This window comes from Pseudophryne corroboree, chromosome 2 (genome assembly GCF_028390025.1).
Source record: "Pseudophryne corroboree isolate aPseCor3 chromosome 2, aPseCor3.hap2, whole genome shotgun sequence".
NCBI classification, from domain to species: Eukaryota; Metazoa; Chordata; class Amphibia; order Anura; family Myobatrachidae; genus Pseudophryne; species Pseudophryne corroboree.
Genome location: NC_086445.1, coordinates 450,267,319 through 450,290,706, shown reverse-complemented (window position 1 = coordinate 450,290,706; position 23,388 = coordinate 450,267,319). Strand labels below are relative to the sequence as shown.

Below are 23,388 nucleotides of genomic sequence, written 5' to 3'. Positions count from 1 at the left end.
CTATAGTCGACACTGGAATCAGAGTCCGTGACGGTATCTGTATCTGCTATCTGGGTAAATGCACGTTTCTGTGACCCCGAAGGGGTCTGAGCTTGCGACAATGCATCCTCCATGGATTTCCTCCATGTCTGGTTCTTAGACTCAGATTTATCTAATCTCTTAGTCAACCGAGTCACATTGGCATTCAAAACACTCAACATATTTACCCAATCAGCCGTCGGCGGTGCCAACACAGTCACTCCCACAGCCTTTTCTGTCCCCACTCGAGCCTCCTCCTGGGAAGGGCACTCAGTCTCAGACATGTCGACACACGCGTACCGACACCCACAACCACACTGGGGCTATAGGGGACAGACCCACAGCAAAGCCTGATAGAGAAACACAGAGGGAGTTCTGCCAGCTCACAACCCAGCGCCTATCCCGGTACTGAAGTGAGTGATATACTGCCCAGACCTGTTAGCGCTTTTAAATTCAATAAAATAGCCCCAAATCACTTGTCCCCCTCCCGTTTTGTACCCTGTAACTTGTACAGTAGTGTGGGAGGCCAGGCTCAGCGTCTCTGCAGCTGTGAAGAGAAAATGGCGCTGGTCAGAGCTGTGAGGGCTAAGCCACGCCCCCTTAATGGCGCGCTTCAGTCCCGCTTATTTTTACATATTTATACTGGCGGGGGTCTGTATTTAGTGCCCAGGCACTGTATACACTTGTGCCATTCGCTATTGAGGTTTTATGCTGCCCAGGGCGCCCCCCCTGCGCCCTGCACCCTGCAGTGCCGTTTTGTTTGTGGGAGCATGGCGCGCAGCGCGGTACCTCAAAAGCCATCTGAAATCTTCTGCCGTCACTGAAGTCTTCTGATCTTCTTCTACTCACCCGGCTTCTGATTTCTGGCTCTGCAATGGGGTTGACGGCGCGGCTCCGGGAACGAGCATCTAGGCGTACCTACCGATCAGACCCTCTGGAGCTAATGGTGTCCAGTAGCCTAAGAAGCAGAGCCCTGAAACTCACAGAAGTAGGTCTGCTTCTCTCCCCTCAGTCCCACGATGCAGGGAGCCTGTTGCCAGCAGGTCTCCCTGAAAATAATAAACCTAACAAAAAGTATTTTTTCTGAGAAACTCTGGAGAGCTCCTCAGTGTGCATCCAGTCTCACTGGGCACATAATCTAACTGGAGTCTGGAGGAGGGGCATAGAGGGAGGAGCCAGTTCACACCCCTTTTAAAGTCTTAAAGTGCTCATGTCTCCTGCGGATCCCGTCTATACCCCCATGGTTCTTGAAGCATCCCCAGCATCCTCTAGGATGTATGAGAAAAGATGCTTTACCCATAGAGAATTATATCTTCATGTAGTAAGTTCAACATTTTCTAAAAAGCCAGAGAATACTGCATTAATGATAAGCTAGCATAAGCTTTCTTCCTTTTCATAGCCGGCTGGTCACCATGTTGTTACAAACTAAATTGCCTTAACGTGTAGTTTCCCATTATTTTATGCTAATGACACAATTTGTGAATGCACTCTGGCGACACATAAGGATTACTTGTAATCTATATAATACTATGCTAAAAAGCCAGAGCACCAGCCACTCCAGCGATTATAAACACACTGAAATTAGATTTTAAAGGATGTCAATGTTACATAGTATTAAATAGAAAAGCAAAACTGTCATGTTAGCAAGGCTCTTCCGCTTATGAATTGTTTTCCAGTGACATGCCATTAAATTCACTTTAACCAGGCCTTATTGATAGGAGGGAACCAAAAATTATAACAAGCAAGAGATCCAGAGGTACATTAAGAGATCAGATCTACAAGTAAAGATCATCCCAAACAGGAACAGTAAACAGTGCCCCTTCCAACCTGGCCTTCAACTGAATTTGAGGAAGCAGCTGAGACCAACTGAATATGAAGACTAAAAACAACAGAACAGCCAGTGCAATGAGAAACAATGACCACTCCTGGGAACGGTCGTCATAGAGGGGGAGCTTGGGATTTAGTCGCAACATCAAACAATCTACAGCATGCGTCTTCAACCTGTGGCCCTCCAGCTGCTGTGAAACTACACATCCCACCATGCCCTGCCACAGTTTTGCTATTAAGACATGCTGAAACTGATGCAGGGCATGCTAGAATATGTAGTTTCACAACAGCTGGAGGGCCACAGGTTAAAGACCCATGATCTACAGGATGTCCATAATTAAACTTCCCCTATTAAGATCCTTCTGTAGCTTGACCTAACAACCAGAATGTCACTAAATTTGGTAGGGCAACTAATTAGGACATGAGAAGCACGATTCCACAAAAACTATATAAAAATAAATAAAGTGCAAAAAAGTTGCCAATTTGATACGTATCTTGTTTCAGATGCTAATTCAATATTCAATGTGAAAATGAGCAATTAAAACAAACAAAATAAAATGGGTCTGGCTAAAAGCTCAGTCAGACAGTAGAGACTGCTATAGTAGTGAGCATTATTATCAGCTGAGAGCAATAATGAAGTATTTGTAGATTCAGTCTGTATCACACATTTTTTAGCGTGACACCGCCGTACGCCTTCTGTTCTATGCATTATAAGGAGGACATCTCTGATTTTTAGATTCAAAATTCACAGGAACGGGAGTGGAATCAAGACTCTAGACCATGCTGCATTGGGAGATTACAATCATTAAAGGGGCCACAATAAAACTTGCTTAAACATAATATATACAATTAACCAGTGGGAAAAACCTTGCAGATCTGTTAAAATGTCCCTTTGGACACCGCAGTGTGGGCAGTGCTACAAAGCAGGATGCATCATCTCCGCAGGTGTAGCCATCCAATGTAGCAACACATTTACCACCTCTGCAGCAACACCATCACAACCTCATAGAAGACATCCTCCTACATGTCACTGTACTCTCTCAATGTGATTGCTACTATGTACGGTCATTAGTCGTGTCGTCACATAGCAGAAATTTAATGCAGAGAATAATTGTAGCCTCTGTGACATCACATTTAGAATAATTATTGTACTTCAGATGTGTAAATAAATGTGGGCTTTGCGCACAAAAGTTTGCTTCAAAGTCCCATGGGGACAGGTTTCAATCCTCAGAGAGAAGTGGAGAAGTTGCCTACGGCAATCCGTTTATGGAATTTGGTAAATGATAGCTAGATGCAGATTGGTTGCTATGTGCAACATCTCCATTTACGTCTCTCTCTTGTGTTTGATACATTTCCCCTCCAGTCTGGCTCTATGGGACTGAAAATAAATTATACCAAAGTCGCTGAATTGCAACAGAAATCAGACATCTTGTTAGCAGGCAATTCATTCCTTTACTTTTGGTTTAAATAAAAACCATTGCTAAAATCATTGTCTGAGCATTATTCCATAATCGAATGTACCATGACTTTAATAAAGTGTGGAGATGAATTAAAAAATGCACGTACCTGGTCTAGAAGCTGTAGTCTGAGCAGAGCAGAACTACAGCAGTGAGCGGGAATGCGCTTGGTGGCAATCTTGTAATATAATGATTCTATTATCGAGGCTGAGAGCTCTGCAGCCATTTCTCTGCAAAAACACACGCTTATCAGCTAATATGATTGGTCGCCAGGCTGCCTGCTCTGTCCAAATGAGTAATTCCTACATGTGTCAGGTGCAGAATAAAACTGGTAGAGAAAAGTCTCTATGAGGAAGAAAAAAAAACCACCACCAGGGTGGCGTCCGGTCTAGGGCACACAGCAATGGACCGCTGTGACACCAGTGCGGCGCCAGCCATCAGCGGTTTTGCCGTTCCATGCTGTTACCGATAGCCATACGGATCAGGTCCCTTGCTGGGAAACTCCCTACATGTCATCATCTGACGGTCAACTGACGGCTATTATTACGGAGAATAAATATTCCAACAAGTCTGTCTTTTAATTACCATTGTGGCAGCAACTACCAATCTTTACATTCTCCCCGTGCAAATGCATACAGGACTCTGCATTACATCTCAGGAATCAGCACGAGGGTAACTATTATTACTTGCTTTGCTTCTAATAATTTTATTGTGGAGCCATCTGTGGACATTTTATTTGATTCCACACTGGGACGCCAGTGTTAGAATCGATTGTTGCTCTTTGTATAGAGCCTCTTTCACTTAAGATATCCGATCTGCATTTTAGATACAGTGTATGCTGTTTAAACAGCACGTTTATAAAAGTTAGATACAGTGTTTCTATTTACACTTGCAAGAGGTGAAATACCTCCGGTTTTTATACTGCTATATATATATATATATGTATTGTTTGTCTTATTTACTTTGTTTTGTGTCATTAACTGTTTTATAAAATATTTTTCACTATAAAAAAGGTCAAGTTTCATTGAGTCAATCATTCTCCTTGCTAGACTGCACTTAATTAATCAATCAATCAATTCAAAGTGATTTTTGGTGCGCAGAGCATTTCTTTCTCCTTTGTATTTCAATTAGTTGTTCAGCCTAACCAGCTGTTTTTGCTCAGCAGCCCTAGAGATCACAATTTTCACTGATTACCATCTGGTAAATTACTACCATACATTATTTTAGCGCCAGATATATATACAGTTTGAGATTTATCTCTAGCTGTAGGTATATATAATTCCTACATGTGTCAGGTGCAGAATAAAACTGGTAGAGAAAAGTCTCTATGAGGAAGAAAAAAAAACCACCACCAGGGTGGCGTCCGGTCTAGGGCACACAGCAATGGACCGCATGTAGCCCTCAGGTTGTTCATGGCTGCTGTAAACACACTGCTTGTTCTTGATATCTTTATTACTCATCGTTGCCTCAGTGTTATGTTTCCTACAAATTGAAAATTATATACAGTTCCTCTACTGAGTATTTGAACTCTGGGCCTACTTACATGAAAATGTCTGCTGTTTTGCGAAGAAAGTCCTGCTCCTGTTGACTGGACTCAGCATTCATACTCTGTTCTATTACAGAAACCAAGGGCTCAATGACACTAAATACCAGCGGACTGTCAGACTGCTTCTTCACAAACACGTCAACTAAGTCTAGCACCTGTACAAAATAAGAACTATAATTGAGAAAGCAAATGGAGCAATGACTGAATTATGTTTTCACCATCAAGAGGACACCAGATCTTATCATAAGGGGGTCTATTCATGAAGTAGTGAAAAGGGTGGAGAAGTGGCCTATGGCAACCAATCAGCATTGAAGTAGCATTTATTATTTGCATACTATACAATTGTACGGAGCAGCTGATTGGTTGCCATGGACAACTTCTCCACAAGCTCACTTCTCCACTATTTTCACTGCTTCATGAATAGACCGGTCACTATTCAGTTAACATATCTGAAAACGCAAATACCCCACAAAGCAGATTAAATGTCCCTGATCTTTAGAACCAGAGAGCAACGTCAAGTAAAAGCAAACATATTGAGCATTCATTTGGTGATCTGTAGTAAATATCGTTGAACAGCTTAATGGTTTATCATATCATATTCTAGCCAATAGTATTAAATTAAGGCAATGGCATTAAATATAAGGAACTAATCATCAACAATACACACTAAACAAAGTCAAAGGCTGGAGCTTTATTGCCAACCACAGGACGTCAGAGCAACCGCAGTTGATAGTATGCTAAGTTTACATCACGTTTACTAGAACACATTAAATATAAGCAGGTATAGAGCCACTTAATAAAAAAAAAAAAAAAAAAATCATGTGTTTCTGGAAATCTAATATTCCATAGACAAAGTATTACTGAAAAAAAAACCAAAACAATGGTGAATAAGGTGTTTACATAGTGGTTTCAGGACTAATTTAAATCATTCTGCAACAGCCCCCTAGAATGGCCTCATACAAGGAAGTGGACAAGCTTCTGAAACGCCACTTAAATAAAACATGCTCTAAGAGGTTTTTCTTCACGGTTTCATCAGTCTCCGAGTGCTGGCTGCGTTCTGGTTTGCATGTTACTGTGGGCAAGTTCCCAGAAGGAGGGAACCAGAGCGAGCTGCTTGCTATGAAGACAGGAGTGCCGAGGCAACAAGTCGAATAGATAAAAAAAAATATATATATATATATATATATATATATTTGTAGGAATAACGACGCAGCACTCAGACTGATAACACGAATAAAGCGTGTCATAAAGATGTTAACGTGTCAAGGACATGCTCCTTTTCTTCATAACGTTCTGAAGAAGGGGAGCACGAAACGCTGTATTCATGTTATCAGTCTCCGAGTGCCACCTCATTATTTCTACAAATGTATTAGGGGCACCATTCCCAGTGTAGGGCAAAGGAGCAAGTTAGCACTGGAGGGCTGCAGGAGTGCCAGGGCATTGTGGGAGATATAACATTTATTTATTATTTTTCTTTATATTTCAAAGGCAATTATTGGATACCTTGGTCTTAAAATCCTTCCGTAAGATTTTCTCCTCACGGATTTTGGCCTTTGCATCCTTTTTTGCTTGAATGCGCTTTTTCTGCTCCGCAAACAATGCAGAAAGATTTTCATCAAGAGCCATCATGGTCTCATCATCCAAGTCATCGTCACTGTCTTCGGCCTGCTAGTATATATAAACAACAAACTTGTTTACCTCTCACATAACAGATAATTCTTTAATTTATACATCCACACCATCCGCTAATGATTTTTACAATTATTAAAAATTTACCGGAGCTTTGCCTGCTTGTAAAACAGTCATTAGCTGTTTACGGAACACCTCATTCACATCTTCAACTGATGCTGCTTCATCATCATCACTATCTTTGTTTTCTTCCTCTTCTTCATTATCTTCTTCACTCTCCTCACAGCTGTCCTCATCTGAGCTGCTCTCCATTTCCTTTCAGACGACAAAACAGTTGTTTTCCTTTAAATAGCTGAATTTTACTTGTTTGTCACTGAAAACTCATTTAAATATATTTGGGAAGAAACCAAAAAGTTGAAGCATTTTCCAAGGTGTCGGACTACGTGCACAGTGGTGGGGTGCCACGTAGATGTCAGTGCTGGTGGTCATAGCAGAATGCTCATTAGAGACTGTATTGCCACATACAATCAGCTTTCTCTGTGCAGTATGACATAGCAGCAATCGGAGGACAAATATATGTATGGTGTGGCAGTCGCCATGGGTTACGGTAATTCCTCAACGTCACGTGTCATGACTACGCATTCTGTGTGCCCTTGGTTAACTATGCCTATGGTCCTGTGAGTAATAACCCGGCCGTGACCATAATGTGAATTGTTATAGTGCTCCCAAAATGACTATTTCATGATTGTCTGTGTGGTACGAATTGCTAGTTACAAAACTGTATCTGCATTGTTTAAGATACTTTGTGGCCAGAGTGGCGAGGTGTTAACTAAGAAACTTTTGAAGGCTAAACTTCCTTGGAAATGTTTGCTTTTCACAGTAGGGGGGGTGCTTGTTCAAGCCTTTTGACACATTCAGGCAGGCTGGAAGAGGGTCAGCTACAAGGGAGTAGCTCCATGCTAGGACTGGTCCGATCTTGCCTGCCACATGTGATCTCCCCCACACAGATCACCCAAATCTCAGACTAAGATAATTTCGGCTTTGGACGTTTTATTTCTTTATATTTACATGAAGTCAATCTGTGCACATCATAACTTTATGTCTTGTTTATTTACCTGTTTTCCTTTGTAATTTGTCCCTGGAGATATTTTCTCAATAAATCCTAAAAATGTATCAGTGTTATCGCTATGCTCTATGAATTCACGTGCCTGGAGAGGCCCATGCTACATGTGTAATAACGGTGGATTTTTAAGTGTGCTGTGAGTATCTGGTGATCGCAATACTCTTCATGGTGGTAGTTCAAGTAAAACCCACACCACGACTGCCCACCTGCGGCGTCAGGGTGACGTATAGGATCACAGGCTGGCCCGCGGTGATGTGACACGTGGTATGCTCCTCACTAGGAATTAGGTCCCATGACCACTCATATTTGTAGAGCAGTACAGATATCCTGGCGTTCAAACTTAGAAAAACTCATAGGGTAAAATGTTTCATATTACAAATAGAAAACAAATGAAAGACATCAAACACACTTGGCTATTGGTGGATTTCTTTGGGTGCTTTTCTTCAGTTACAATAACTGCACTTTCCTCATTCTGCTCTTCTTCTGGGTCAAAAACCTGGGTTTAAAGAAAAAGACAAATGATGGAATGAGTACTGGATAACACTGTACATCAGAGCACAAATGGACATAAAGGATCCAGTGCCATAGGTTCTTTTTTTTCTTTACACAAGTAAATCTTACTGAAAATTTTTAGTGCATGGGCTAGTATAAAAAATTGAGTTATCCCCTTAAAATGAGTCTCAAGACTAAGCAGTAAATGTATGTTACCAGCATCGTGCCGATATGACTCTCCCGCTTCGCCTATTTACAGAGCCGAAGCAGGAAGCACTAGCGCCGAGGTGTATTACCATCTCATTTGCCGGAGTGGAGTTGTTTAAATTTCCCCCCCCCCCCCGGCGATGCCCGTCAGCGCATCGGCATAGTGCTGATGCGCAGTATCTTTTCCTCCCGGCCAACTCCACTAAGCATGAGCGAGATCTCGCTACTATCACGAGATCTCCCATGCAGCCGGCAGCCGCTACAGCCAAGGACAGAGCTGTCCCTGCTGTAGTGAATGAGCAACTACACCTGCAGCTGTTGGAATGGTCCACTGCCCTGAATATCAGCGTGCTATCTTGTAAATAGCAGCACCGATATAGACAGGGGCTAGTCACCTTGCATACACCGCCAGAGTCATACATAGGGAAGACGCGGTGTAGCACTTCTCTCCCATAACAGAGGATCATATATTTAACCCTAAGTATATTGGTGGTACTACTCCAAGACTTTCCAAAGAAAGACTTCCATTTAGGAGAACTGATATCCTAGTCAAGATCCCTCGACCAGCTTTCAGTGAATTTTGGTATTGTAGAAAAACAATTCTCAATTAAGAATTTAGATAAATTCGATAATATTTGGGAGGAAGAGTTCTGAGACATCACCAGTTTCACAGAAGGCATCAAATCCCAAGTCCCCGCATAGCGAAGGTCTCTGGACATAAGGAAGTATTTAACCTGTAAATGTCCCCATAGCTTATTTGGGAGAGATGCCATAGTTTGTATTACTTTTACATATACAAACAAATTGATTAAAAAGCATTTAGAAATGTCACATACATTCAAGATCAGCTGTAAGGCATTCTTTGTCAAGAACGGGCAAATCTTCTTGAATACATTCCTAGAGACAACTCGGAAGAGTCTACTTGGTTGGGAAAAGAGAGACAGGAGAATTTCCACCATCACCTCCACCCACTCTGGCTCCTGTTGATCTGTCAAGAGAAACAAAAAAGACAGTGTGAGGTTAAAGCGCGGTCAATATATGATGGGGGTGTTGCACAATCCTCTCTACACTCTAGATAATGTTGTGCAAGAAAATTCTAGGAAATCTAGTTTCTGGAGATACTACCCAGTCTTAGACCACATTTCTTTACCATTCTAGTGGTGGGTTTGAAGAGCAGCTGAACCTCCCGGGCATGACTGCATAGTTTTATGAATAGAGTTGCTGCCACATGATCAGCTTATGAGATATTTGCATTATTGAGCAGGTGCACCTAATCAAGTGGCCGCTGAGCGTATATGTTTATTAGGTTTCAATAAATGGACAGGAAATATATTTTTACAGATTTAAGTAACAGACGCTCTCCATTTAACTTAATATACTCTCGAGCAAACGGTCATATTAAGAATGGAGATGCTTAGTGGATATACCACAATAGAACTGCGCTCAACCCCTAAGGTGTGTGTGTTTAGCTAATGAATGCACATCAGATGTAATAAAGGATAATGTATGAACAGACCCAAATATGAGTTTGCACTTGTATATAGAAATCACAAAAATAACAATATGATGCCACTGTATTTATTGTATACTGGCCAATCTAAAGGTGTGCGGTTAATGCCCAGGGTGGGCGATATTGTCTCTTATAAAGTTCATGCAGGTTATAATACAGACTGCGGCGTCCCGCACATCTGCTGTTGAAAGTCTTTAGGAAAAAAATAATAACAACAATTGCTGGTGTTGGTAAAAAATCTTTAAAACCTTCACGATGCCCTGAGCTTACGGTGGTGGCATAAGTGGGGTAAAAAAGGGGGTCTCAGGACTGGTTTCCCCTCTCTGTCCCTGCTGCCCATGGTGCGTACTTGTTCAGACACCCCCGGGTGCAGGTCGGTCAGAGAGGTGGAACTGTCTAGCAGTGGGGAAAGGATTCAGATGCCGCTCTGCAGAGCGGCTAGCTGCGCCTCTCCCACTGCTTACAGAGAACTCACCTGTCGCCCGCTCCAGCCGCAAGCCGCGCTCAGTCACCGGCTTCCTCCGCTGTCTGGTATCCTAGCAGCGCTGCTGGCTTCCGGGTTGGTCCGGTCACGTGACCGGGTCTTTTCGACGTGGGAAAGAGTCTTCCTGATGAAGTCTTTGAATCTGTAGTGGTTCTTTCTTTGTAGTTCCTCCAACGCGTTTCAACCTTTCGGTCTTCCTCTGGGAGTGCTTGAAGTGTCTAGATTGACATGATTTGTATGTTTCTGAGGGGGCTATACCAGTTCTGATTGGATGAAGAATTGTATCACTGATTTGGCCTCTGACCTGTTTATCAAACCAGCACCTTGAGTACAGCGTTTGGGAACCTCTGTATTATACACATATGCAGAACGTATCTCGTCAAAAACTGGGAGACACAGTGGGGCGACGTGGTCGCATGTGCTCTGACCACGCCAGTTAAGTAGTGTTGAGTGACTGAAACATGGGAGTTTACGTAACACCACAACGGAAGTGCTGAAAATGTTTTTTTAAACAATGGAAAAATGACAGTACTGATATGTGAAGGCACATTTTACTGACTGAACAGTAAATATTAGGTATTACAATGAATAAGGCACACAAACAGAATAATCACAGAAATGAAACGCATTGTACAGCATTTGCATATGGTGCAGTTGTTCTAGTAATCACAGAACTGTCACAAACCTTCAGCTTGCTTTTTCTTTTTGCCTTTTTTACTCAAAGCTTTATCCAGGCAATTCTGGATGTCATTTAGCAGATCCACACTCTCCTCAGGTGTCTAAATAAAAGAAAACCTGTTACAGAAAAGGAAATAACTGACACAGTATTATCAGATGGAAAAAGTAATGTCATGTCTTCCAACAGCAGCATTTACCTGGAAGGAAAACTTTTACAAATCTGAACATAAAAGTGCAATATTAGTTTAATCTGCTGCGCCAGTCTATTAAATGAACCCCCTCCTGCTATATATTTATAATGAGTTGGTGGCTTATAAATTGCGGATAATAGCTGTGAAGTGCAGCTGGTGCAACAATGTGTAATGTTAGCTTCACAGAGCAAAATTAGGATTTTTATTACCTACCGGTAAATCCTTTTCTTGTAGTCCATAAGGGATATCGGGGAGACTTAGTATGATGGGTATAGGCGGGGTCCAAAGGAGCCGGTGCACTTTAAATTTCTTCACTGGGAGTGCTGGCTCCTCCCCTCTATGCCCCCTCCCACAGGCAATTATAGGTAAAACAGTGCCCGAAGGAGAAAGGACATAAATGAGAGAAGGAGCATGAGTGGTGAGATTTATACACCAGCACACCACTAACATAAAACCAACCAGCAACGGCTAGTAACCAAACAGCAACAGCTGAACAGGTAACCACAGAACCTGCAGAAAAGTCAATGCACTGAGGCGGGTGCCCAATATCCCTTATGGACTATGAGAAAAGGATGTACCGATAGGTAATTAATATCCTATTTTCCCTAGCATCTATAAGGGATATTGGGGAGACTTCGTACGATAGGGACATCCCAAAGCTTCCAGAACAGGCAGGAATGTGCGGAGACTGCTGCAGTACCACCTGCCCAAACTCTGTATCCTCTTTGGCCAGGGTATCAAACCTGTAGAACTTCACAAAGGTGTTCTTCCCCGACCAGGTAGCAGCTCGGCATAGTTGCAAAGCTGAGACTACACGGGCAGCCGCCCAGGAAGACCCCACCAATCTTGTAGAATGGGCCTTCAGAGACTGTGGAACAGGTAAGGCTGCCGTCCTGTTGGATAGTAAGCCTAAGCCAACGAGCAATGGACTGCTTTGAAGCAGGGCAACCCTTTTTGAATCCGTCTTTCTGATCCGAGCCGTTCTCTTGACATAGATCGTCAAGGCTCGCACCGCATCAAATGCCTCCGGAGGAGCAGAGGTGCCAGAACCTGACGGAACAACAATAGGCTGATTCAAGTGGAATGCAGAGACGACCTTCAGCAGGAACTGCTGCCTAGTCCTGAGCTCTGCTCTGTCCTCGTAAAAGACCAAGTAGGGAATGTTACACGATAAGGCCACCAATTCTGAGACACGCCTGGCAGAAGCCATGGTCAGTAACATCACCATCTTCCACGTGAGGTACTTGTCTTCTACCGTCAGCAGTGGATGAAAGCAGGAGGACTGTAGAAACACCAACACAACATTCAAATCCCAGGGTGCTGTGGGCGGCACAAAAGGAGGTTGTATGTGAAGTACCCCTTACAAAAAGGTCTGAACTTCTGTCAACACTGCCAATTTCTTCTGGAAGAAGATGGAGAGAGCTGAAATCTTAATGGAACACAGACGTAAGCCCTTGTCCACACCAGCCTGTAGGAAACGTCCCAAGTTGAACTCCGCAGGCGGGTATGTGCGGTCCTCCCACCAAGAGACATATTTTCCAGATATGATGATAGTGTTTTGACGTCACAGGTTTCCGGGCCTGAACCATGGTAGCAATTACCTTTTTGAAAATGCCCTTGTGAGCTTGGATGTTCCGCTCAACCTCCATGCCGTCAAACGAAGTCACCGTAAGTCCGGGTAGACGAACGGTCCTTGTTGAAGATCTCTTCTTAGTGATAGAGGCCAAGGGTCTTCAACAGACATGTCCAGAATATCCGCGAACCAAGCCCTCCGGGGCAATCAGCAATGCCTGGACTCCTTGATTTCTGATTCACTTTAGCACCTTTGGGAGCAACGGATTCGGAGAAAACAAGTAGACCAGCCGGTAAGGCCAAGGCGACGTCAGTGTATCCACTGCCCTCGCCTGGGGGTCCCTGGTTCGGGAGTAATACCAAAGAAACTTCTTGTTGAGTCGGGAAACCATCATGTTTATCTGTGGGCAGCCCCACCAGTCGATGATCTGCTGAAACACCTGATGGTGGCGCCCCCCCCACTCTCCCGGCTGGAGATCGTGACGACTCAGGAAGTCCGCTTCCCAGTTGTCTAATCCCGGAATGAAGATTGCCGACATTACTTTTGCACCTGTCGCATGCAGGCCCTGCTTTTTGTACCTCCTTGCCGATTGATGTATGCCACTACCGTGATGTTGTCAGACTGTACCTGGATCGCGCGATCCCGGAGTAGAGGAGAGGCCAGAAGCAGAGTATTGTAGATCACCTGAAGTTCCAGAATGTTGATCGGAAGGAGGGCTTCGTGGGCTGACCACCTACCCTGGAACTGAGCCCCTTGGGTGACAGCTCCCCATCCTCTCAGAATGCAGGAGATTTGAAGACAGCAGCCACCACAGGAGGGAAATTCTGGCCTGAGGTGACAGCCGTCTCATCCGGTATATCTGAAGATGTAATCCGGACCACTTGCTCAGGAGATCCAATTAAAATGTTCTGGCATATCACCTCCCTTATTGGATCGCCTCGTATGAGGCAACCATCTTCCCCAACAATCTTATGCAAAGATGGATGGATATTCAAGCAGGTCGGAAAACCATGTGGACCATCTCCTGAAGTGTTCTCGCCTTGTCCTCTGAGCCACAGTATCCAGTAACATCCCCAAGAACAGGAGCTGATGAGTTGGCTCCAGGTGGGACTTCTGTAAATTGAGAATCCACCCATGGTGTGACAGAAGCTGGATAGTGCGGTCGATATGGAGATATAAAAGCTCCCTGGATCTTGCTTTTATCAGATGATCGTCCAGGTAAGGGACAACAATGACCCCCTGGACCCGGAGCTGGAGTATCATCACCGCCATCACCTTTGTGAACTCTCTCGGAGCTGTGGACAGGCCGAAGGGTAGCGCCTGGAACTGGTAGTGATCGTCCAGTAGGGTAAACCTCAGATAAGCCTGATGAGGTGGCCAAATCGGAATATAGAAATAGGCGTCCCTGATATCCAGGGAGACCATGAATTCCCGTTCTTCCAGGCCCGCAATCACTGCTTGCAAGGATTCCATTTTGAAATTCAAAACCTTTAGTTAAGGGTTCATGGACTTTAGATTCAAAATGGGCCTTCTCGAACAGTCCGGCTTCGGTACCACAAACAGGTTGAAGAAATAACCCGTTCCTCGTTGTTGTACATGTACTGGAACAATGACGTGGGACTGGACAAACTTTTGGATGGCCTGTTGCAACGTAACTTGCGTATCCACCCAAAGCTGGTAAGCTGGACTTGAAAAATCGTTGGGAAGGAGCACCGTCGAACTCCAGCTTGTAGCCCTGAGAAATGAGGTCCTTGACCCAGGTATCTTGGCAGGAACCATCCCAGACGTGGCTGAAGTGACACAGTCGAGCTCCCACCTCGAGATCCCCTTGTGGTGGGTGGGCACCGCCATGCTGAGGACTTAGTGGAAGCAGGACTGGTGTTCTGTTTCTGAGAACCGGAGTTTGTAGGTCTTCTTGTCTTACCTCTGGCGCATCTAGCCGCATTGGAGGCACCTCTGGCCCTAGATCGAAATCTGTTAGACCGAAAGGACTGAACAGACTGCCCCAGGTAGGAAAGCCTAGCCGGCGGGGGCATCAGACTGGAGAAACATGGATTTCCCCACAGTAACCTTAGAAATCCACGTATTCAACTGAACCCCGAAGAGCCATTCCCCAGAAAAGAGGAGAGATTCCACACTGCGCTTGAACTCTGCGTCCACTATCCATTGACGCAACCACAAGGCCCTGCGTGACGACACTGCCATGGCAGAGGTCCTAGCATTAATATTGCCCATCTCCTTGAGCGAGTCACACAGAACGCGTGCAGTGTCCTGAATGTGCTTCAGGAGAGTCACCGTACTGACCAGAGGCATATCCCTGGAGAGGCCTTCCTGAATTTGAGAAGCCCAAGTGTGAATGGCATGGGTCATCCAGCAACTCGCTATGACCGGCCTTTGCGATGCACCTGCTGCTGTGTAGACAGACTTTAGTGTAGTCTCTATTTTTCTGTCCCCAGGGTCCTTTATGGTAAAGGAGCCCGGGGCAGGCAGCACCGCCTTCTTAAGACAGTCGAGAGACTGATACGTCAACCCCCGGGGGTTCTTGATTACTATTGAAACCTATGATTACTGTCCTTTATAGGACACAGATTGTGTACAATAGCGGCTCTCCCCCTTTGCTACACCCTGTACCAGTTTTCCAGCGTTTACTGAGTGTCAGGAAGAGCTGCGTGTCCCTGCTGCTGCAAGCACAGAAAGGCGCCAAAATACCGCTGGTCCCGCTCTGAGGTAGCTCCCCCCCCCCCCCAACGGTACAGTGTTTTTTATACTGGCAATGTCTCCCAAATAGCTTAAAAACATCACACAAGTGATAGTTTAAGCCACCGCTACCCAGTGTACACAGGGGGCTATAGCGGGTCCACCCCAGGAGGGTCCCGTATGCCTCACCTGCGTGTCAGCTGCACTTTGAACCGCCCCCCCTCACCGGGGCCCATGGGTTTGTACTCACCACTGTCACCTTCAGGCTATTGTGGCATGCTGCGATTGCGACAGCTAAGGTGCAGTGCTTAGCTGTACAAATAACCTCTCAGGACGGTGGTCCTGCAGCGGGGAAGCGGCTCTGATACCTCACAAGGCCGGTGACCGTCACCCCCTGAACTCCCATGGTGCAAGTATGCTGTTGCCCAAACAGAATACCGAAAATAATAAAGATTGAAAAGAAAACTGAGGAAAACTCTCTGGAGCTGCAGAGATGTGCATCCTCTCCTGAAGGCACTTTTTTTTAAACTCCCTGTGGAAGGGGGCATAGAGGGGAGAAGACAGCACACCCAGTGAAGAAATTTAAAGTGCACCGGCTCTTTTGGACCCCGCTATACCCCATCGTACTAAGGGGGTAATTCCAAGTTGATCGCAGCAGGATTTTTTTTTAGCAGTTGGGCAAAACCATGTGCACTGCAGGGGAGGCAGATATAACGTGCAGAAAGAGTTAGATTTGGATGTGGTGTGTTCAATCTGCAATCTAATTTGCAGTGTAAAAATAAAGCAGCCAGTATTTACCCTGCACAGAAATAAAATAACCCACCCAAATCTAACTCTATCTGCACATGTTATACCTGCCTCCCCTGCAGTGCACATGGTTTTGCCCAACTGCTAAAAAAAATCCTGCTGCGATCAACTTGGAATTACCCCCTAAGTCTCCCCAATATCCCTTATGGATGCTAGAGGACGTTCATGTCAACAAAGCTACTGTGACTTTGGCATGTGTACAGTTGCAGGAAAAACTAAGGATCTTGGTATGGATATATATGGAATTGGGGGTTGCATGTATGCAATAGCCCATGGAATGGAGACTATATACATGTGAGTAAGCAGTGTGCTTTAAAGAGTATATTTTTGTTTAAATTACAAAAAGGATAATGTACTCGACATAAACTGGACACCCAAAAGACCTAATTGACATTAATCTGAACTAAATGAATAAAGTTATTAGACATGCTTTAACCTTAAAGAGATGAATTCCAACTAATAGCAACAACTGCTGATAGGCTGACAGTTCCATACTATTTGATTTCTTTGTTTTCTTTTGGAGATCATCCACATAATGCAGCATTCTGCAAAAAAGGATAAAAAAAAAAACTAAGGCGATAAAGGACAAAGGCAACGGAGTACAGTCAATATATATACCAGTATTTTTAAATAATTAATCAGAATGATTCTGCAAGTGTAACACGGTTTACTCTTACACTAGTAAACAAAGTTCAACTATTCATTTACTTTACGCATTCACAGGACCCGTTCCGCGCCTGTCCAAATGGGTCCTGCGACATAGGACACAGAGCAGCAGACTGTCTATCACTGGGGTGAGGAGGGGGGGCGGCGATGGCCTCAGCTGTGTCACTGCCATTTACGGGGTGAGAAGAGGCCAGGGATCTCCGGTGTAGGGCAGAGATTTCCTGGCCTCTGCGATGAGCGGCTTGCGCGGCACCATGGGTGCCGCATGTCGCACATTGCTGTGTCCTAGGTTGCAGGTCAGATCACTACTGCTATTACCATACAGCGCTATCACTTCTGTTTCCAAGGAAGCAGCAGTGATAGCAACTCCGACCGCATCTGAATGACCCCCAGTGTTGTGCACAGAAGGCTGTTCTCACTGCAACCTGATTTCATACCAGTAAGTTTTACATATAGATGTACTCATACATCTACCCTCAATACGCCCCACAGTGGGAGATGCCTGGCTAAAGTGAGGTCCCGTGCAACTCTGGTAATGTCTGGCATCTTTTATTGCCAAAAATGCCCTTAAATCACAATGTGATGCACAGGGAGACTGTGCTGATTAATTTGATATATGACACTTGTATATTGTGTGTACATGAGTCTGTATATGAAGCACAACAGAACTTGTTATGGAAAAAATCTGCAGTGGCTACATTGTAGCACTTCGTATACGTGGCCTAATTCAGACCTGATTGCTAGGCTGCGTTATCGTACAGCGGGCGATCAGGTCTAAACTGTGCATGCACCGCAATGCACAGGCGCGTCACACGGGTACAAAGCGGATCACCGCTCAGCGATGGGTTTGTGTGACGGATCCGTTTGCAAGGAGATTGACAGGAAGAAGGCGTTTGTGGGTGTAAACTGACAGTTTTCTTGGAGAGTTTGGAAAATCACAGGCATGTCCAAGCGTTTGCAGGGCGGGTGTCGGACGTCAATTCCGGCCCCAGACAAGCTGAAGTGTTCTCAGTAAGTCCTGGAATACTCGGAGACTGAACAAAATCTGTTTTTACAGCTCTGCTACACATGCGTTTGCACACTTGCAAAGTGAAAATGCACTCCCCTATGGGCGGAGACTATGCGAACGCAGGACTGCAAATAACCCCTAGCGAGTGAACAGTTCTGAATTAGCTCCACAGATTCAAAGACCCAGTTGCACACAGTCATACAAGTGTCGCATCAAATTACTCCGTACAGTCTGCTGGAGTAACATAGCCACATTGTGCTGCTTTTAAGATGCATTTACGGAAAAAAGACACTCGACGTTAGAGTCTCACAGGACCTGGCATGCTAAAGGAGCTGTTTAGCGCGACTGCAGCAAAGGTGTATGAGGACACATCTGTATAGTCATAAAATGCTCATAAATGGGAACGCCCGCCTGTGAAATTCCTTTTAAAAGGTAATAAAAGAGGGACAATAGTTTTATTTTTGTAAACTGCTCAACTTTTTCATTTACCGTATATACTCGAGTATAAGCCGACTTTTTCAGCACATTTTTCTATGCTGAAAAAGCCCCCCTCGGCTTATACTCGAGTCAATGGCTGCAGCAGACGCCGTGGGCTGTGTGGGCGTCCGCTGCAGCCGGCTCCAGGACAGACACTAGAGGTCATTATTGACCTCTAGTGTCTGTGCGCGTTGCTATGGGAGAGACGTCATGACGTCTCTCCCATAGAGATGATCGTGTGCCGGGGAGCGGGCGGCCGGACAGAGCGGCGGCAGGACGGAGCGAGCGGACGGAGCGGAGCAGCGCAGCAGCAGAAGAAGCGGTCGGGAAGCAGGAGCGGGGCAGTGGTAAGTATTGTTTTTGTGTGTGTTTGTAAGCGGCGACGGGGGCACTGCAACAGGGGGCAAAGAAAGAAGGGGGCACTGCAACAGGGGGCAAAGAAAGAAGGGGGCACTGCAACAGGGGGCAAAGAAAGAAGGAGGCACAACTACTGGGGGCAATGAAAGGGGGCACAACTACTGGGGGCAATGAAAGGGGGCACAACTACTGGGGGCAAAGAAAGAGAGGGCATAACTACTGGGGGCAAAGAAAGAGAGGGCATAACTACTGGGGGCAAAGAAAGAGGGGGCACAACTACTGGGGGCAAAGAAGGGGCATAACTACTGGGGGCAAAGCAACGGCGGCATGTTTTTATCTGGCACTGTGGGGGGATATCTGTTACTGGGGGTATATGTGGCACTGGGGGCACAACCCTAGCAACAAGCATTACCCCCTGGCAACAAGCATAACACCTACCGCATGAAACCCCTGGCAACGAGCATGACACCCTGAGCATGAAAACCCCTGGCACCGTACATTTCCCACCCTAGGCTTATACCCGAGTCAGTAATTTTTCCCAGTTTTTTGTGGTAAAATTAGGTATCTCGGCTTATATTCGGGTCGACTTATACTCGAGTATATACGGTATATTATTTCTGTAATGTTATACATCAAATTATTTGATTTCAATGTTTTAGAAAAAGCAGTGCTGCATATGGTAAACAAATTAATATTGTGCTCCCTACATCTTTCTAGACAGTAGATACAGGCCCAACACTGAATGCGTATTTGCCTTTACTTCTCAATATCACAGTGAATGTATGGCACAAACTGTCTCACCGATCCCAGGCTTCCTTTTGCTCATCATTGAATGGCTGAAGAGCCTTAACAACCTTCCCACGTGACATTAACATGTTTGCATAGGTCAGCATGCAGTGGATCCACAAGCTTCCGTCTGCAGTAACGCCAACTACTTGTCTCTCCTTTGTAGTGATAACGCCTGGACTTTCTCCCAGCACAGGCATGCCATTCAGATTGAGTAACAAACTGAAATGAAAGAAGATATATTTCACAAGGTTCTACAAATCACATTTCTTTTTCAGCAACATTAACGGCACCATTCATGGTTTATTCTGTTGTAAATTAGTGATTTTTTTTTAATTACAAAATAATTAAACTTCAGCTGCAACGCTCAGAAATAGAAAGAAGTGTGAATATTCAGAATGCTTTAAATCCTGAGAAATACTTTTTTTCTATCACAACAAATAGCACCTAAGGAATTTGCCATACCTCCATATCCCCATCCTGCAGGGAAGTGGCTAGTCTCTACCTGGAAGGTGCTGTGCACCGCAATACCATAATAAAAAGGAGCAGCAATGGGAAATCCACTTGACCCAATGTTACCAAGAGGATTAAAGAAAATTAGCTGTTTATATTTGTGTTAGATAGCTATAGACATATATATTCCACCACCAATATTTTAGAGACGCAGCCAGACTGAAATTAAACACAGCAGAGAATATATTATGCTGCTCTATGGGGTTTAGTAGTATCTGTGCACATTATGCGCTGCAGATACCGCTTTTCCCCATTGTATTATTGTGGTGAATGCAAACAAAGCTGTTGTTTTTTTTGTTTTTTTAATTAGCTCATTGTATGTAACTAGACATAATCTTTTATAATAAAAAGAAATTCCTCCTATGCTCCTCGTTTCCATAGGAGGAATTCAAGTGTTTTGCACGCTAGCGGCCACAAGATGGCGCCCAATGGAGCAAAACAATTGTTACTCCTTCCTTGCACGAACAGCCGCCCACACTGACATTATGTTGTTCCGTCATTTTAGCAGGCTGGTAACTAGTAATATTATAAAGCACGTATTTTGTAAATAAATCGCTGGTTACATGCAGGGTAGGTATCTGCTGTTACTCTTATCATTAGCCGGCAGGCAGTAAAAGCACAAACATAGGATTTTATTAGAATAACTGTATAGTTCCCATTCAACCGCCAAAGCATTTTTGCTGTACACAGTTTTTTTCCAAGGCCTTGATTGAACACTAAAAACAACACATAACATTTAATTAACCAGTTACCTAAAAAAAGCATTGGCGACATGTGTATGCGTTTTCTCATCCAAAGGTACAGACATGCAGGTCTCGGTTTCAGGAATGTCAGAAACTGGTCTCTTAGCTTCAAAAAATGAGTGAAATAAGATAAATCTGCGTAAAAAAAGAAATAAAAAAAAGAAAGCGTCACATTAAATAAAAATACAAATTTTTCCTAGCTACAGTAGAAATAAATCTTGAAATTGAGAAAAGGAGAGTTAGACTTACCTTAGTTAACTCTCTTTCCTTGAGGTCAATAGGATACACAGTGGAGACAGGTAGGTGCTGGTAATGGACTGGGCACCAAACAGTTAAGCTTTTCAGTATCCATATTTGCTCCTATCCTTCCCCCCATATACCCCACCTCCATCCTCAGGCAGATCAGAAGAAAACCCATAAAAAACAGATGCGTCAGGGTGGGCACCCTGTGGACTTCGAAGAAAGAGTTAACAAAGGTAAGACTACCATAACCCTACCTAACTTCTTTGGGTTTCATAAACTCCACAGGGGAGACAATGGGGAAAAGCAGTTGTTCAAGTGAGGGGACGCTCCTGAGTGGAGAGAAGAATCCGGCGTCCAAAGGAAACATCCTGGGTAGCAAATATGTCAAAGGCATAGAACCTGAGAAAGAAGTGAACAGAAGACCACGTGGCTGCCTTGCATAATTGCTTGACAGACGCACCGGAGTGTGCTACCCACGAAGCACCCACAGAGCAAGTAGAATGAGCAGAGACAGTCGCCGGCACAGGAAGGTCAGCCTGCATGTATGCCTGTGGTTATGCAAATCCACCTGGCCAGTGTCTGTTTGTCAGCTGGCCAAACCCACCTGTGGAATCCGCAGAGGACAAAGAGGGAATCTGATTTCCTGATGGGAATGGTACGATCCATGTAGAGGCCTCCACTGCCGAGAGATCCAGGGAGATGAAGGCCGGTACCACAATTTATTTATAAATGCTGGGTATGAACAAGAGAGCGCCCCCAAATCAGACACCTGCCGGGCAGATGCAATAGCCTGAAGGAATAGAGGAAGGTGCGAACATCCAGCAGTGGAGCAATCCTGTGCTGGAACCAGACCAGGTGGAGTCAGAGATCCAACACAGCTAGAAAGCAGGCAAAAATCCGGGAAACCTTAACACCAGAGGGTCGTAGCGTTGGGCAGAGCACCACTGGAAGTAGGTATTCCACACCCGGTAATAGATACAGGCAGAGGTCGGCTTTCATGCTCTGAACATGGTCCGAACCACAGAGCGAGAGAAAGCTTTGGAACTTAGGATGGATGACTCAAGAGCTATGACGGGCTAGGTCTGGGTGGAGACAGGGACCCTGAGATAGCAGGTCTGTCTGTAGAGAAAGTGGAAATGGGGCGTCTATGGATAGACTCTGAAGATAGGAGAACCAGTAATGCCTGCGCCATGCCAGAGCTACCAGGAGGACAGGGCCTCCTTTCTGCTTGAACTTCCGAAGAACTCACAGCAGAACGGAGACTGGAGGAAAGATGTACAGCAGAATGCCATCGTACAGTCAGGGCGTCCACGAAGGATGTGTCGCTATCTCTTGTCCTGGACCCGTACACAGGAACCTTGAAGTTGTGACTGGAGGACATGAGGTCCACGTCCGCTTGACCCCACCTGTGCACCAGGAGCTGGAAGACCTCTGGGTGTAGAGACCACTCGCTGGCATGTATGTCCGCCTTTGACAAAAATTCCACCGTATTATGCCTTACACAGTAATGCATCTGGCACCATATTATGTCCATACAGTAATGCCCCTTGTGCCACACAGTAATGCCTCTTGCACCATATTACGTATGCCCCACACAGTAATGCCCCTTGCTGCACATTATGCCCCACACAGTAATGCCCCCTGCTCCACATTTTTCTCCACACAGTAATGCTCCATACATTATATTATATGCTTCACGCCCGGTAGGCCCCCCCCCCCCCCCCCATACACATTACGACCCCCCATGCACATTACGCCCGGCAGAGCCCCCCTATGCACAATACGCCTGGCAGAGCCCCAATATGCACATTACACCCGGCAGAGCCCCCCTATACACATTACGCAAGGAAGAGCCCTCCTATACACATTACGCACACCACTTCCCAGCTCTGCCCACTGACGACTCCGTGGCGTCCTGTGATATCCATCTAAGCGCCACCTCCTCCTCCTCCAACGCCATACAGAATGGTGCCAGTCCACTCCTCCACGCCTAAAGTGGCGCTCCCGGCGTGTAACATCATGACGTCACCATGTCATAAACACTGTACTCCACCCAGCGAGCGGAGTATCAAGGAAAGGTGGGAGGGAAAAAACCGTGATAGAGGGCAGCCGCGATTAGCAGCTGCCAGCAGGGTACGCGGCGGGCGCCCCATGCGAATGCATGGCTCTCCCGCTCGTAGAAACGGCTCTGATCCCTGGTATGAAGACCGCTGAGATGACATTTGGCCCACAGGAGAATGTGAGCCACTTCTTGCATCGCCAACAGACTTTGGGTGCCGCACTGATGGTTGAGGTAGGCTACTGCTGTGGCGTTGCCGGACTGAATTTGTACCGGAGCAGCTCTTGTGCCAGAGT

General features: G+C 45.3%; 1 protein-coding gene across 1 annotated transcript in view; it reads right to left on the bottom strand.

Moving 5' to 3' along the window:
- Positions 1–23,388, bottom strand: part of MYBBP1A (MYB binding protein 1a) — a 273,632-nt gene that overhangs the window by 119,267 nt on the left and 130,977 nt on the right. The window contains exons 11-19 of the mRNA XM_063953716.1: positions 20,800–20,925; positions 19,550–19,756; positions 16,676–16,784; positions 10,979–11,072; positions 9,136–9,287; positions 8,010–8,096; positions 6,625–6,792; positions 6,352–6,516; positions 4,846–5,003 (exon numbers count right to left, since the gene is read on the bottom strand). Coding sequence (XP_063809786.1) covers positions 4,846–5,003; positions 6,352–6,516; positions 6,625–6,792; positions 8,010–8,096; positions 9,136–9,287; positions 10,979–11,072; positions 16,676–16,784; positions 19,550–19,756; positions 20,800–20,925 — 1,266 coding nt within the window. The remainder of the gene's footprint in view (positions 1–4,845; positions 5,004–6,351; positions 6,517–6,624; positions 6,793–8,009; positions 8,097–9,135; positions 9,288–10,978; positions 11,073–16,675; positions 16,785–19,549; positions 19,757–20,799; positions 20,926–23,388) is intronic.